This window comes from Cryptomeria japonica, chromosome 10 (genome assembly GCF_030272615.1).
Source record: "Cryptomeria japonica chromosome 10, Sugi_1.0, whole genome shotgun sequence".
Classification (NCBI taxonomy): domain Eukaryota; kingdom Viridiplantae; phylum Streptophyta; class Pinopsida; order Cupressales; family Cupressaceae; genus Cryptomeria; species Cryptomeria japonica.
Genome location: NC_081414.1, coordinates 428,401,428 through 428,419,063, shown reverse-complemented (window position 1 = coordinate 428,419,063; position 17,636 = coordinate 428,401,428). Strand labels below are relative to the sequence as shown.

At 41.6% G+C, this 17,636-nt stretch overlaps 1 protein-coding gene across 4 annotated transcripts in view; it reads right to left on the bottom strand.

Annotated features, from left to right (window-relative positions):
- The window catches only part of LOC131075709 (uncharacterized), a 101,356-nt gene that overhangs the window by 39,125 nt on the left and 44,595 nt on the right, over positions 1–17,636 (bottom strand). For 2 of the 4 annotated variants that reach the window (XM_058012584.2, XM_058012598.2), the window contains exon 2: positions 10,201–10,428. In XM_058012584.2, coding sequence (XP_057868567.1) covers positions 10,201–10,428 — 228 coding nt within the window. The remainder of the gene's footprint in view (positions 1–10,200; positions 10,429–17,636) is intronic. The other 2 variants (XM_058012588.2, XM_058012592.2) reach the window with 1 other exon arrangement.

Here is a 17,636-nt window from a genome sequence, read left to right as displayed (position 1 = left end):
CTCTCCGACACACGTTCGTCCATATGAATTCTTTGAAACTCTCGAACAATCTTTTCTCTTTATCCGGATCGTCCATCACTGTGAAGTCGGAAAGGTCTACATTGGTTTCCCCTATGGAGGAAGTTTGTAGTGTCAGAATTTCATTCGCCCTAGGTGTATAAGACCCTAGGTCTGTTTCAAGGAACAATATCTCGTTATTTTCTCCATATTCTGTAATCATTAGTCTGAGTCTTGGGGTACTATCAATTTTGATTTGATTGGGAACCCCTTTCCATGGCAACCACATGTGAGAGAAGTCAGTGGAAATGTATCCATTCAGTCTTCTAGACCAATCCCTACTTAACAACATGCCATATCCATCTGGGATGTCCACGACAGAGATATCGATACAACTTTGCACTCTCGGGTCTGCTGCCAATTGCATGTGAATATTGTTGAGCTCTCCCATCACCGGTACCTCAGTCTTATCTAATTGTGTGACTTTCTTATTAGTCTTTGCCGGAACAAGCCCTAATTTTTGACAAACGGCGAATGGCATTACATTGCTGGAGGCCCCAGAGTCTACTAGGCAATTATGCAACATTTTACCAAATATCCTCACCGACAACAAGAATGGAGCAGGTTCATCTTTCCCTTGGTAGAAAACTACTTGGTTCTTTCCTGGTTCCTCTTCTTGCTCTTTGAAGGGAGAATCCCCACTGTGTGAGCTTTGTGATAATCCTTTTGCTAGAATTTCTTCTTGGAATATGTTTGTGTCCATGAGGACTTCTTCTGGTGTGATGCTTTCCTGATTTTCAACTGAAGTCTGCATCATGCCTACAAAATTTGGAGATTGTTGGGGGGCATCGGATGACACAATATTGCTATTAGCGGGAACATTGACCGTTCCTCTATGTACGGCATTTGGTTGAGGGATTCTTGGTGCCCCAGCTTCAGTAATACTACCGAAGATTGTTTCTCTTATTTCGTGGAATTTCATCAATTCAATCAAAGGCAGACTGACTTTTATCCTTTTGAATTCTTCTAACACAAATGAACTTAGCCTCTTTAATTCCTCCTTAGGGCTGTCTTTGGTCAAGGTGTGAACGGGCCCTAGCTGGGGATCTGTTAGTCGCCTTTGGTCAACTTGATGGGAACTGACAGGTTTTGAACTACTGGGTTGGACATTCTGCTGGTGATATTCAGGAGAATCCCTAGGAGGTGTTGGTGCATTGGTGGCATTGGGATTTGGTGGGGTCTGAAAGTTGTTGGGAGGAATAGATGTGGTTAAAGGCTCATTGTATCGAGCATTCCTTTGGTATACACGAGGTTGATTTCCGGACGTTTGTTGGAATGCTTGTACTTCCCTTGTGCCTTCAACTAGAACAATATCATATAATGGGGGGAAGTTATAGCCATTGACAGTGGTTGGCTGGTTCGATACTAATTGGACTTCAGGCTTAACTTGATCTTGTGGCGGTTCCACGGGGCTATTAGTAGACGCAGGTGAGAATCTCTGGCTAGGCTGGTATGATGAACCATTCTGGAATGGGGACCTGACGTTTTCTATGACCAAAGCCTGATCATATCTAGTTACAGGAACAATCTCATACCCAGTCGGCGGAGCTTCTTCTACTCCTGAATTCCTTCTCTCGCTTTGGAAAATGTCTACTGCTACCTGGAATTCATGGCATTGTAACTCGGAATGCTGATCAGTACTGTGCAGCCTACACCATCCTGATAGTGCGGCTTCTGCTAGGAATACTTTGTCTGCGAGACGACTATCTGCAACAGGTTGGCTATCCAAAGGGGATGGTACAGTACCGTTGTTGGGCCCAGTATTCCATGTTCTCTTCTGGGGAACCTGATTATTGTTTCGGAAATTCTGATTATTCCCTTGGTAGTTCTGACCGTCTCTTTGGAAATTTTGACCGTCTCTTGCATATCCGGAAGAACCTTGTCCTGGATGATTTCCTTGATAATTTCTCTGCATTTGGTTGTTCTGTCCTTTCAAATAGGTTACCTCCGTCGACAATTTCTTTACTTGATTGATTAATTCCCTCATTTCTTCTTTCTCCTCTGAGGTCCGACTAGAAGTTGTCGCGTTTTGGAGGTATACCGACTGCGGCGGTGGTACTTGTGAGACAGGATTTCCAGGGTGAAGAACCAACTGATTACTGGCCATAGGAATTGGGTTCATCACTGGAGTATTCTGAGACAACGCTCTATTGATATTTTGGACTTGTCCTTGTGCCGCAAGATTTCCCAGATAGTTCAAGGGTCCTGTAGCGGCACCTACTTCCAGATCATTGCTGACTGAAATAGCTGAAGCATAGGCTTCTTTTAAATTGGTTGGGGGGGTGCATTTTGTTTTTACAAACATGGAAGTGAGGCGGTCCAATGCTGCATAGTAAACTAGTAGTGCAGCAGCATTATTCAGGTTGTAGGGATCTCTCAGTCTTGTATATGCTTTGTGAAACCTATTATTGAAAGTGCTAATAGGTTCATGTTCTTGTCTTCTTATTTCCACAAATTGTCGATATAATTCAGAGGGAGAGATTGGCGATCTGAATTTTTCTAAGAAGATATCTTTCATCTCTTGCCAATTATGAATGGAGTCAGCTGGCAGGTGGATATACCAGTGAGAGGCTTCTTCATCAAAGGTGTAAGGAAACAACCTACAAGCCACGTCTTCATGCTGGATATCTCTATTATGCAGGAGATCTTCAAAAATCTTGATATGTTCATCAGCTGAGCGACTCAGGTCACCACTATGAAACCTAGAACAGAAGTGTTCAGGGCTCTTTGGCATTGCATTATAGGCGGTGAAGACCATAGGGGACGCATTGGCCGGACGCCACGCCATTGGGATGTTTGCTGGGGAAAGCACTGGCTGAACTTGTTGGACAATTGGTGTAGAGGAGACTGTAGGTGAAGTGCTTGGGACTTGAGGGGAGGGGGTTCGGAATAGATTGGAAATGTCTTCCACCTCTAGTCTTTCTTCTTCTGCTTGATTCTCTCCTTTCTCTAGCGAAACTTCTCTTTTTTGTCTAGATCTGGTGGGTCGTTCCAATTCTACGAACTCTTTGGATGAACCTTGTGCTGATCTGAGGATCCTCTGAAATTTATCCGGGGCGAAAGAACTTATGCAATCCAACGTAGCGTTTATTCTTGCTGAGGCGGTGCAGGAGCAGGTTCAGCGGCTGGATTAACTTCCTCTTGTTCTCTCTGATTTTGTGCGTCGATGCGGTTAGCAATATCTTCTTCTTCTTCTAGGATGAAGCACATCCAACACCAGTCAGGATAATTTCTTTTCACGGACCAGGCTAAGCTATATAACTCAGTGATGATGTCTTCTTGTTCGTTGTTGAAGCTCAAATTTGGTTGTATCCCTGGTTCGGGGTCTCTTCCTAGTTCAGGAGGATTGATGGGCAGACCCATCTTTCACCATGTTAGTGGACTGGGAAGAAAATTGTAGGATTTCTTTCAAAACTTGCTTGTGAAGGATAGAAATCCTTTGTCTCTCTAGATTTTCTTTGATCACAGTCTCTATTTGTCTTCCCTTTTCTTCTTCTTTGGCAACCACGTGACTTACTTGCCTGAACTGAGAGTAATTTACTTTGGACTTCCAAGCAAGTGCTCGCAATTGATCTGTAATGCAGGACTGATTTAGTCCTTGTTCAGGTTGTTCAAGAGGCAGATTGAATGGGAATTCATGCGGCAATACCATGCTGCCTCATATCTACTATCCAGAATAGGTTACTTTAGCTGGTCAAAACTTGACGATGATCAAGCCCTTTTATGTTGCGCTTGAGAGGAGGGTTAAAAAGCTCTGGGTAATTGCTCACAAGTATGAATTGGTAGAATCTGGAGTTCAACTACTCAGAAAGTTGTTTTGTTGGTAATGCCCTCCTTCTAGCGCCATTTTATGTTGCACTTGAGAGGAGGGTTAAAAAAAAAAGGTCCTTAAAGTTACTCCCTCAAGCATAAATTGATAGAATCTAGATGTCAATTGTTCAGCCCTCCTTCTACCGCCATTTTATGTTGGTGCGTGGGAGGAGGGTAAAGAAAAAGTTGTGGATGACTTCTACAAGTACAAACTCGAGTTCAGCTGGTGAAGACTTGATAATGATCAAGCCCTCCTTCTAGCGCCATTTTATGTTGGTGTCTGTTTTATCATCTACCAAACATTAGGATAGGATACCCGAAGGTATTCTATCCTCTCCTGAAAAATCACTACTGATTCCAAGGTCTATATGTGAGAACAAGCGACTTTAGTGGAATAGCTTCTTGGGTAGTGTATGCTGAAATTTTCAAGGGGGACTTACGTTTGACAAGTATTCTTTTGAACTACTGAACTTAGATGGATTTAGCAATTTAGGCTCTTCTTTCTTTTTTGGGGATTTTCTGGGATTTAGACTTTCAAAAGAAAGGGAAAAAGAGATAGGGTTTGAGGAGGTTAATCTAATCCTACGAATTCTGGAGACGGTATTAACTGGGTGCTCTCGAGAAACCAAACCTTGCTTCGCCACACTAGGGACAACTACACAAGGCCGGTGCAATCTTCAATGGGTTGTGCTTATGATCGAGATGTTGGGATGCACAGGGGATGGGCTCAGACTAACTTTGCACGGTGAGATGGAAATCATCCATACACCAAAAGTATGAGCGGAGATACACCATCAATTGACACTTATCAAATCCTTCATTCGAATTAACAACAATGAAAGCAAATCTAAGTTAATTTTAACTAAGTGTTGAGGCAATTGAAACCATGCAAATCATTCAAATAATAGAGATTACAAAGCAGCGCACATGCAATATATTATCTGGAAATGACCTTAAGCAACAATACATCAAAAACCTCACCCTTTTCAAATGAGAGGAGGCAACCTTATATAGTTTCTCAAAAAATAAATGAATGGCCGAGATCAAACAGTGATCAAGGGCCATGATTGAAAGTCCTAAACCCTAATTAGGGTTTCCCGAAATACTATCAGTTCAAGCAAATGAAAGAGTGACAAGTGGGGCAACTACTAATTTTATTGAGGTGAGTGGCCACTTTCCTCTTTCAGAGATTCAACGTATCTGGACACCACGAGCTTGACCTCCTCCATAGTGACACTTGGCAAACCTCCAATTTGGAAGTCGACGAGATCCACATTGTCGGTGCATGTAGCAAGGATGCCTTCCCACTCCACCGCTTGGGTGAGGAAGTTGTCATCGATGGAGAGGAAGTTTGCAATCTTAGAAAGATCGCCTTTGTCAATCATCCCTAAATCTCGGAAGAAGCTTGTCTGAATCCTGGCTCTCAGGTTCTCTGCTTGTAAATGTTTCTCCCTTAGGCTTTCCTTCTGCTAGATCTCTGACGCCACCCGGAATACCTTTCCCAGGATCTCTCTAACCCTTGCCTCTGTCTCAAAACACTTGGTCTCGGATTTCTTCAGGACCTCAATCCGAGTGACCAGAGCATAGTACCACGTGCCGAAGTCGTACCTGTCTCCTATCTGTATGATGCCTGCATCCACTAAGCTCTTCTTTGACATGCCTCGGATAACGTTTAGGTGAGGGAGTATTTCATTCTGAATTTCATCCACTTCTTCCCAATTGGATGATAGATCTTGGATACGATCAATCAACAAAGAAGTTGCCTCATGCGCTGATACTAAGTTTTCTACCAGGGTGTCAGCACGTATCATAGCATCTGAAATCCACTCTTTTTCTTGAGTGTACGATCCCAACATCTCGATCATAAGCACAACCCATTGAAGATTGCACCAGCCTTGTGTAGTTGTCCCTAGTGTGGCGAAGCAAGGTTTGGTTTCTCGAGAGCACCCAGTTAATACCGTCTCCAGAATTCGTAGGATTAGATTAACCTCCTCAAACCCTATCTCTTTTTCCCTTTCTTTTGAAAGTCTAAATCCCAAAAAAAAAAAAGAAGAGCCTAAATTGCTAAATCCATCTAAGTTCAGCAGTTCAAAAGAATACTTGTCAAACGTAAGTCCCCCTTGAAAATTTCAGCATACACTACCCAAGAAGCTATTCCACTAAAGTCGCTTGTTCGCACATATAGACCTTGGAATCAGTAGTGATTTTTCAGGAGAGGATAGAATACCTTCGGGTATCCTATCCTAATGTTTGGTAGATGATAAAACAGACACCAACAGAAAGTTTGGTGCATTTCTTTAATGATATTGCACTATTTGGTTTAACTCTTGACTATACTTTAAACCTATTTCAAATGGTCAGATATTATAGAGTAGTCTAGCTAGAGTATTGCTCTTGTTTGGACTATTTGCATATTCCTTCAATATTTTACTTAGTTTCACATGCATTCCTTATAATATCTGATTTCCCTAGCTATTGTGTAAATCTGATGTTATTAATGTATGGGGTTCATATATAGATATAATGGTTTGGGGGAGTTAATTTTTGTGATCAAATATATATTGAATATTCTTACGAGTGGAAATGCTATGGAAGATATAAAAACCTTCCTAAAACGTCTATTCTTGTTACTAAATAGGATCGCAAGTACCTTTGCCCTTTGCTGACCCTAAATTTATGGGCAACTACAATTGCTGAAGCTTAGTCATGTTCATAAGTGGAAGATATCTTTCTATAGTTTTCCTCTGAATTTGGAGCCTCTCTAACTTGTGATTAATTTTAATAATATTCCATACTCTGGAAATACCTTGGTCCAATATATGTGTAACAAAATTGAGGCTTTGTCTGACATTTTGCAAGGAAAAAATTTAACTAGCTTAGTTAATCTACTGCTGTGGTTTGATTGATTTGTCTCGGCTTTTTCAGAAATAAGTAATAAAGCCAATGGATATGCTTTTCCCACAAATATTAGATTTCCTCTCTCTACTAAATGACTTAACACTTTTACATACAATTATATATCTATGTTTTTTATCATGTTCTTTTCCATATTAATACGTTTTGGCTACTTCATTAGTTTTGTTTATTCTTACATGGCTTGTGGATAGACTACCATGGAATTTGTACAGGGTTTTTTATTGAAGGGGATCTTTGTTAGGTATAAAAAATGCATTTTTGTAGTAACTTTTCATATTTTACTTAAAGAGTTAAAATGAAGTTCATTATGTTGTACCACAATCAAGTTTGTTATATTCTTGCCATGATTAGTGTTGTTACTAAGAATAGGAGAAATAGTTCCCACTGTACTGATTTAGATAATAAAAGTACTATCTAGCGAATCTCTTCAATTTGATAGGTGATAGTCCATGATACTATTAAAACAATTAGTCTCCCTTCACTTGATATGGCTTAACCTTCTTGTCTTTTTCTATTGCCTAAACAATGGCTTCATTCAGTTATTAGGTCATTTTCGTAGGTCCATTTGTATCCTAAAATTGCATCACATCTACTCACACACATTGCAAAAAAATCAGTGGGTTATGATACTGTAGAGGCTGATTTTTGGTGTTGGCTGCATAGATATACCTTTTTCAAATTGTAGTTAGGTTTGTTTACTTTATATGTGTAGCCTGCTACTATTGAGGGCATGTTAGCTTTTCTTTGTGCAAACTAATTGTGAACAAAGTTATGCATACACCCAGGCCTCCAAGTATTCTAGCTTCTTTGTTTTCAACTTTTCATTTCGGAAGTGATTTTATGGGGTTGAATCTTTTGAATGGTTTTCCACAACTTATGAGGTTTATTGTCTAAGCTTTTCCAAGTCTTTGAAATCTACATTTGTAGTTTGGTATCTTCAAATTGTGGACAAAATGTATTTTCTTTTATGTTTTTCCTCTGGCATTTGACAAAATAATATTTGTTAAAATCCAGGCACCAATTATGAGGTATTTTTGTTCAAAAAACTGTATTTAATATGTTAGTCACTTTTAGGCATGTTTTGACAATCTTCTTTTCTGTCATGTGATTTCCAGTCCATAATGTTGACAATATTTATTTCTGGATTGCACTGTGTAAATTTTTTCATCATAACGTTTCGGATCAAACAACATGATCCATCATTAGGATGAAAGCACAATAGTTAGAGAGCAGAATTGGGAAGATAGCCTCTGGATTGCAGTGTGTAAATTTTTTCATCATAACGTTTCAGATCAACAACATGATCCATCATCAGGATGAAAGCACAATAGTTAGAGAGCAGAATTGGGAAGATAGCTAGCAGAATTGGGAAGCAGAATTCCCAATTCTGCTAGCTATCTTCCCAATTCTGCTCTCTAACTATTGTGCTTTCATCCTGATGATGGATCATGTTGTTTGATCTGCTGCTATCTTCCCAATTCTGCTCTCTAACTATTGCGCTTTCATCCTGATGATGGATCATGTTGTTTGATCCTAAACGTTATGATGAAAAAATTTACACAGTGCAATCCAGAAGCAAATATTGTCAATCTTCTTTTCTGTCATGGTTGTTTCCTTGGGAATTGAAAGGGTGGTATAGATAATATGTTTGGTTTCTCCACATTGAGGGCTAGTGATATGTGACTCCACAATTTTGGTTCATCGAAACTTTTTGTCTCTCTATTGTGATGTTTGAGGACTTTATGCATTTAAGCAATTCCTATTTTTTGTGGACCTTCCCATTATATTTTCTGTTATTTCACTAAACTTATTGATGCTAAATGCTTGTCTGAGTCCTAGGCTTTTCCTAAAGAATTCAAATACAGTTTTTCAAGGGGAGAAGGTAATATCCAAAGAAATTTTAAGCATGCACCTGGTATCTATTTTCTTGTTCATTTTAGCTTTGGTTTTGATACCTGTTGTTCCATTCTAGCGCCAATCCTAAAATTGAAAAAGCTGTCAACTAGCTTGAACCACTCTTAAATAATCCCAATGCCCTTGGGATCAGACGTTGGTAAATCAACCTTTATTATCCTTTGTCATCAAGAGAGGAGAGAGGGAATGTCTTCTGCTTCTCTCGTATTTCCTTAAATATATTTTCATTTTCATTAACCTTTGTTCCATATATTAATATTTTAATTGAATTTATATAGATAAATCATTTTGCCTCATTTAATCATCATCCCTAATAAGTTATGCATTTTTAAAGTTGTTTTTGTAGTGGCTGGAATAACTGTGTGGATATCTTTGCTCCTAAAGTGATTGTTATAGACCACTACAAAAATTTTACTCTAATATCAAGGATCTACTTGCATCCAACGACAAGATGCAAAGCTAGAAACTAGGACCTATAGGCCTTAGATTTAGCATAGAAATAAGGTGAGACACAGAACAACACAGAAATGGAGGAAATATGGAACAGGGAGTAATGCCCAAGTGACAATAAGCAGTTCGCAATGCAGTATGCTGCAAAGAATGACCTTGAGAGGTACTTGTGAATCTGTGATGAGTCTTTATGGGACCAATCACGTATGAGTTAGTCAAGAAGATTATTGAGATTTTAAATATTCAGCAATCAGTGGTGATGGAGATCAAAAAGGACCTGAACCTGGTGACCAGAAATGGAAAGATTAAAGACAGGGTAGAGGCGGGCACTTTGGGTGCTAGCACATGCAGCTCTGCTTCAAAGTCCTGGTGATGGTCTTCTTACACATGCTTTCTGTTGTGCGGCCTGGGTTATTCATGTGTTTCTATCTTGGAATATCCTTCATTTTTGGTTTTGGCCGGGTCGGAGTTGCGTGTATTAGATTTCATAGGTACTCTTTAATTTATATCACATCACAGGTTGCATTTTTGAAGCAAGTGGATCTGTTTTCATTTATTTTTTGCACAGTTTTTGGATTTTTCTTTTCTATGAATTCAAAGGATATCTTAAGGGTGGGATTCCTGTTGATACCTCCATTTTACCTATCAAAAAAGAGAGAGATTACCTATCCATTTTACCTATCAAGATCAATCAAGAAACAGATGCTCATTGAGGTGACTTCCAAAGAAAAATCTCTTTAAAGTTAACTTACATCTACAGCTATCAACAAAACAATCAAAGATACAACATCAATCTAGAATGACAAACTTTTATTTGAACTTTCTATTTCATATAACATTACTACACATTAAGCATTCAATGATTTACAAGGAATCATAACCTCTCATGAACAATTGATCTCAACCTATTCAATTATTTAGATCACACAACTGGAAACTCCTCAAAAGGTTCTTCCAGCGATTGATATCTTCAAGGTTAAAGTAAAAAAGAAAAGAAAAAATGAACAAAACATTAATATCAAACTTTTTCAAAAGTAGGTGACTCAAACGTACCTTGCAAAGGAAATTCATGGATACCAGGAAGGATAGGCCCCACTCTAACTTGTAAACACTCATTGGAATATATATATCCATCATACAAAGGATAGGAGTCGTCTGAGTCTACATCTTGGTGCAGTAGTTCTTGAAAATTCAAGGGAATATCTTCTGTTAGAACTTGATGGCTTCCATTCATATGTTTATTGCAGCCATTCCCAGCTGATAGATGAATACCTACATCAACTACAAGTATAATCAATTTCAAATCGAGTTGGAAATACAAAAACTATTCATTTATGTTACAAGATATTCAATATTATAGTATGAAAGAAAGGATCAGCTTTAGATGATTCATAAATATTCTAGATTTTCTAATCTATCTAATTGCAATTTTAACCATAAATGGGAAAAAAAAAACAATATCTTTATATGTCAATAAAGTTGCAAAACTTATTTGGGAGACAAACATTTCACAAAGAATAGAGGGAAAAAATGAAAACATATTAGAAATGCACACATTGTAAGGACCCTTCACAATTTTCTACCAAATTTTCGCCTTTTTCCACTTGCACTGAACAGGAATTTTATCAACACTCTGCATGAATGAAATGGATTATTGTTTGCAGGTTTGTATGAATTTTGTTTTGCAATGGTCTCATATAAACTTGGCATTCATACATAAAAAATAAGAGATAACCGCTCTTTTACAAATAAGGAATAAAGACAGAACCTTTACACAAAGGACCGCTGATATGAAAACAGAATTGCACATATATTAAGCATAAAAGTTCTAACATTATTTCAATAAACTGGAACAATGATATTCACCAGCATTTACAACTTTAGATGGACAACAATAGCAATGCACGCATCTGAAATACTGTGACATAAACCTTCACGGCAAGGCTGACTTTGATAGTCAAATGCCACGCGAAATCTGCTAGACACTCACGCCTCCATCAAATTCCAAATAAACCTGCAGTGGCTGTCTTTTGCCACTCCTAAACAGGTTTAAAGGCTGCCACTACCCTTGATTTGCCTCTGTTCTTCCATGCCCAGCCACTAACATGGGTTGACCAGCTTGTTGAAGGCCCTATGCATTGAATAGACCTCCACAGTGATAATTTAGCAGCTGGAAATGCTACGCCCGGCAAGGGTTAATTTTGGCACTCCAATGAGGAAAATACTCCCCCGCCCAATGTGCGCCTATTTCCATGCCAACCCTTCAACACAAGTGCCCAGCCACAGAGAATTTAACATCAGCAAGAAAGATTTCATCAACCAACAAATCTGGAAATGTCAGTCGCCCAAACTCACTAGAGATTTAATGCCCAGCTCCAGTCATCAATTTTAGTTATGGCATCCAATCTGAAAATCATTCAATAAATTATAAAGGCAGTTGCTCAGCTAAAGAATAAATTAAAGAGGCTAGAATTGAAAATTTCCATCGCTCAACATGGATATCTAAAAATGCACCAGCCACTGGAAATATTTATCAAACATTCATACAAATTGTCTTGCCTATGTGAAACCAATGTAGTTCCACCTACAACCGGCTAGGGTAGATCTTCCACCACAGAAATTAATTTCCCTCAGGGTTTCCATCCTTGGGTTTCGCTCCACATGAAGCTCCAAAATCCACAATAGAGAAAATAAAAACCAAGCATGTACAAATGAGCTCCAAAATCTCCTTTTATAAAATCCCTTAGAACTTTCTTGAAGGTCTTTTTGAATCCCCACTTTGAAATAATTCCTTGAATTACATTAATAAAGTGACTTTAATATTTCCTTATTGATTTTAAGTCACTTTATCAAATTATTTAATATGTAAGTATACATTAAATATACTTTATAGGATGACTTTAATTAATTAATTTAATTTATTCCTTGATGTCTCAAAATTAGCCTATGGGAATTAAATAGGCTAAACAGGTCCTCTATGTTGTTCCTCAAAAGGGGATATTATAGTCCATTCTCAAGATTGCTTGCCCTCAAGCAATCTAAGATCATGATGCTGCAAAATCTGCTCAGCTTCCCACATAGCATCCTCTTGGAAAATCCTTCTATCTGATTAGATACTCCTTAAGCACCCTGCTTCTCAACCTCCTCTCTCTGACATCCAAGATAAAATAAGGAATCAAGACCAATTTGTCCTCCTCATCCAATGGTGGAAGCTCTATTGATGAAGTGATATGCTGCCCAAGTGCCCTTTTAAGACAAAAGACCTGGAACACATTATGAATTTCACTATTATCAAGCTCCTCCAGCTTGTAGGCTATTTCACCAACTCTCCATGCAATCCTGTAAGGGCCATAGAATCAAAGCTTCAACTTCTTCGGACCACTCTTTTTCAAAGACGACTGTTTATAAGATTGTAAGCACAAGAAGACCAAATCTCCAACCTCAAAACTTCTCTTAACTTTGTACCTATCTACATAGATCTTTTGCTGATTCAAAGCACTCTGAAGATTATCCTTAAGGGCCTTAAGGATATCCACTCCTGAATCTAATCCTTTGCTTTAGGAGCTATGCTATCCCCAAATGCCAAGTCTACAAAAGACACAACATCATAACCATACAATGCTTAATAAGGAGTCATCCCAATCAACATATGATAGGTGGTATTGTAGCAACGCTCACCCAAATGTCACTTGATCCATGCCTTTCCTTCCACCAATTGTTGACTATCTCTATTTGACCATATCTCTAGGGGTGGTAACAGGTCCCTGAGGTCAACTCAATGCCAGCCAACTTGAAAAGCTCCTAACAAAAAACATTGAGAAACCTGTTAATTTTAGCACTTTCAGATTAATCTAAACTCAGAAAATCAGAATTTAATTACTAACTAAATTGATTAAATGAAGGGTTTGTAGTTTTCCAGATTTAACCATAACAAAGAAAGGAACAAAATAAAAACAAGACACGGTTACCTTGGGAAAACCTCCTAGGAGGAAAAACCCAGCCAGAAAAGATCCTCAGATCTGATTATGAATTATGTTCATATGAAGGTTACAACACTTATCTCAAGTACTTGAAGGTGATTGTACTTAGGACTGATAATGTCTTCCACAAGACTGCACTTTCACAAGCATCAAGTAGTCACATCTGCACCTTTAACCCTTCCAACAGCAATCAGGTCCAAACCTTAGGTCTGTAATGTATGAAGTCTGCTCTTTGATGGACTGCAACTTCAGTTTGCTCTCCTCCAACCTCAGTTCGCTCTTCTCATGAATGAATTTCACACTTTTACTGGCAGTAGTTCGCTGATATAACTGAGGTATTTCGCTGTAATGGCAGATATAATCTTCCTCCTTTAACTCGCAATGGCAGACACATATATATTTCGCATGGAAAATGAAGGATAAATGTTTTTGATTGAGGTGAGAAGTATCTTTATTTATATGGTGCATTGTCCATGTATGTGTCGGCTTATCCTTTAATTTACATTATTTTCCCTTTAATCCAAAATGCATTGTTAATAGGGTTGGACCTTTGCATGTGGCGTGGTGTAGTGTGGGGGTTCTTAAAGATGTGTCGTGAGGTATAGGGCCCAGCCCTACACGCTAGAAGAGGGACCAGACCCTTAGGCGGATTCCAATGTTGCCCAAGGCAATTGGAATCTGCCATCCCTAATTACAAACAACACTCCCTCTTAATTAGGGAGGAGAATCATAATCATAATCTTCCATCTTGCACACAAGCAAAGAATGGAACTACATAATATAATCTTCCAGCTCGCACACAAGCATAGACTAGACCCACCTTACATTGCCCGCAGAGGATGGTTAACAATTACACTTCTCCCTGAGAAGATTACAATACCATCTTACATTGCCCGCAGAGGATGGTTAACAATTACACTTCTCCCTAAGAAGATTACAATACCACCTTACATTGCCCGCAGAGGATGGTTAACAATTACACTTCTCCCTAAGAAGATTACAATACCACCTTACATTGCCCGCAGAGGGTGGTTTGATACAACACAATGTATCACTGAGGTTGAGACTCCCTCTCAATCAAGGTTTCATTTTCCACAACACCAAGTCTGTCCCTGAAGTACACAAACTTCACTTTGGACAGAGGCTTGGTAAGAATATCTGCAACCTGTTCATTAGTGTTGACATACTTCAGCTGAATGGCGCCTCTTTGCACCATATCCCGAATGAAATGATAATGAGTTTCCACATGTTTTGACCTGTCATGAAACACTGGATTGATAGACATTTTGATACAACTCTAATTATCACAATGAATAACTGTAGGATCCCAAGGCTGACCAAACAGCCCAGCAAGAAGCTTACGAAGCCATACTGCTTCCCTGGAAGCTACACTTGCTGCAATATACTCAGCTTCAGCAGTAATTAGTGCCACTGAGGATTATTTTCTGCAAGCCCAAGAGATCACTGCGGATCCTAAGCTGAAGCAAATGCCAAAAGTGCCTTTCCTGTCTTTGACGCTTGTTTACCTCACTGGGTAAACAGGAAGAATACAGAAATCGAACAGTAATGCACAATGCAATTACAAAAGAAGTACCAGAATAATCTTTCCATTAATGTCAAAGGATGTTCATATTATATCTGTCGTACATATTACATGTCACACGACTAACATTACATTCCTCAACACCCGAAGGTGGTACAATATATGACTGCCGAAGGGGTGCGACCCAACCGTCGCGACTCTAACTACCTACCCGTCGGCTAACTAACTATTGATAATTAACATTACTAACTATACACTTTTTCCCGATAACATCATCCCCCCCAAAAAAGAAGTCGTCTCCGACGACTAACAACAAAATGGAGACAATGTAATATAAATATACAACCAAGTGAAAGTCAAGGAGGGGGCTGAGGAAGCGTCCCTGAAGTCGAAGGGTGAGATGCGGGTGGCTGGGCCGCCAGGCAGGCGCGGAGCTCATAGACCTGCTGGGTGCGTGCCGCCACATCCCGCTCTGCTACCAACACCTTCTCTAAGGCAGTCTTCACCATAAGCGCAGCCTCCAGTAGCTCCCTCTCCTTGGTATCGGCGGACTCCATCATGCGAACCAACTGAGCCTGAACAACATCTAACTCCTGCTGGATGAGACTCCGCGCACCCTGTTCCTCTGAAAGACGGGCGTCCACCGCAACCTTCTCTGCACGGGCTGCCTCAAGCTGTGCGACCAACTCTGATCTCTCAGCTGCCCACGAGGCTTGTTGCCTGGCCGTGTCCCGCTCCAACTCCACTCGAGCAGCCTCGCGAACCGCGGACTCATGCTGTGTCTGGCGTAAGGTATAGTAGGCCTCCCTATAAACCTGCTCAATCTCCCGGACGAGAGTCGTCACCCTACTCTCCACGACCGGCTGAGGCACACGCCAAGCCTCCAACATCGCCTCCGTCTGGGTAACTGGCCACCCTCGTGCCTCAAAACATGAGGTAAAAGCTGCGGGACAGCCCTCTCGCATAAACTGGAGGACCTGCTCTAATTCCTCCACAACCTGCTGTAGAGACCGTGTCTGGGCTGCGGCCACCACTCGCCGGCCCCTCGTCACCATATCTGCCAGATAAACCTCAATGTCCTCTCCCTCTAGCCCCGATGTAGGTACAGGAGGCCCACGTGGTAACTCAAAAGTCTCCTCAACCACACCAACTGCATCCTGCTGGCCCAATGGTGTGTCTCCCGCCCCCTCAAGTGTAGCAGTCGCCTGCTCTGAGCCGGTAGGAACACCCTCTCCAGGGACCTGTCGCTCTGCCTGCGTCTCCGCCGAGGAATCCTCCAGATCCACCACCTCAGTGGGAGGCTCTCGCCGAGGTGAGAGTACAGCTGCTCCTACGGGTGGCGTCACTGTCATCTGGAATCTCCGGGTCAGCCAACTCCCCATAGCCGCCACTGATGGAACTGCACTCAACACCTCCGACCCTCTCGCCCCCGTGGAGACATGTCCCGTGATGGGCTCCTCCAACAAGGAGGCCGCAACCGTCACCACTGCATCGGATCCTACGACATCCAGTCGCACCTGAGGCTCCGTCTCAACTATCTCCTCTGCCAGGCCTCCCTGCGGTGGACCACACAACTCCGCCGTGCTGTCAGTACATGCCTCCGCGGGAATCGGTCCTGCGGCTGGTATGACGGAAGGTGCTGCGGCCGGCTGCATGGGCCTGAGTGTAACGGGCGTGCGGCTCTGTCCAAATGCCGGAATCGAAGTACTACCCGCGGACGGCCCCACAAGTGTGCCAAGTGGGAGTGTGAGTGGTGCAAACAACACTCGCTCTCCGGCGGGCTCCATCCTCCCCTCGTCTGTGGCCCTACTACTGTCGTCCTCATCCTCTGAATCCTCGGAATCCTCTGCACTGCTAGAAGTTTCTCGCCCACTATCTGGTTCTGCTGCGGTGGTCTCTAACACCCGTTTCCGCTTCGCGGAAGAGTGTCCAATATCCAGATGTCGCCAATGCATGATAGGAGGCTCACCCTCCGCCAAGGGTCCCTGTGGCCGTACCTCCAACTCAGCCTCTGGCACTGCTTCTCGCGTAGCCTCCAAGAACAGTCCAATGGCATAGTGGGGCATGTAAAAGGTGCGCTGCTCCATCATCAAGAAGGCGCACATCCGCTCGGATAACAAGGTAGCCCAATCATAGACGACTCCGTTCATCAACCCGTTCATCAATACTATCTGTGGTAGAGCGATGTCTGATGCCCTACCCGACCCTGTCAACCTGCTTTTGATGACGTCCATAATACATCGCCAGTGACCCTCTGCGACAAAGGACCTGCGCATCCCACGACCCTTCGTGGCGTCTACGATGCTCGCCAACTCTGCGGGGGTCAAGTCTCGGGACACTCGCTTAATCCAATGTTCTTTTTCTTCCCGTGTCATCTTCTTCGGTTTCAAGTCCACTTTCTTGCCATGTATGCCTGGGATGCCAAATACTCTGGTGAAATCTGCAGGTTTGAAGGATATGGTGATATCCTTCTCCAAATACTCAAATGTGCTCGTCCGTGAGCGGCTATCAAAGGTATCAACCATATACCGCAATGCTCCCTCGTACTCGCGAATGGCGAACACAGGCATCCGTATAGCCCATTCTACCCCTGCTCGGCGGAGACTTGTTTTCACCAAATTATCATCCGGCGTGTCTTGCCACCATTTCCGACATTCCACCCCATTCAATCCCTCAAAAGTGATATTCTGTGAAGTGGAGGTGTTCTTCCCTCGTACAGTGGACTGCTGTGGTGTCTTTTTCTTCTGCCTGGCTTCCATTGTGCCACCTGCTATTCGAACACCTGAAGGGAGAATACGTGCATCCGGCTTCTTATGGCTGCTATCCTGCAATTGTTTTTTCCAGTTTCTTTTTCCCGCAGACTCCATTGACCTGCTAACCGCTTCTTGATTTGCCCTTGTCGGATGGAAGGCACCTAACTACCTCCTGGCAGGTAGGCCGTACGGCTGTAATCCTCAACTACCTCC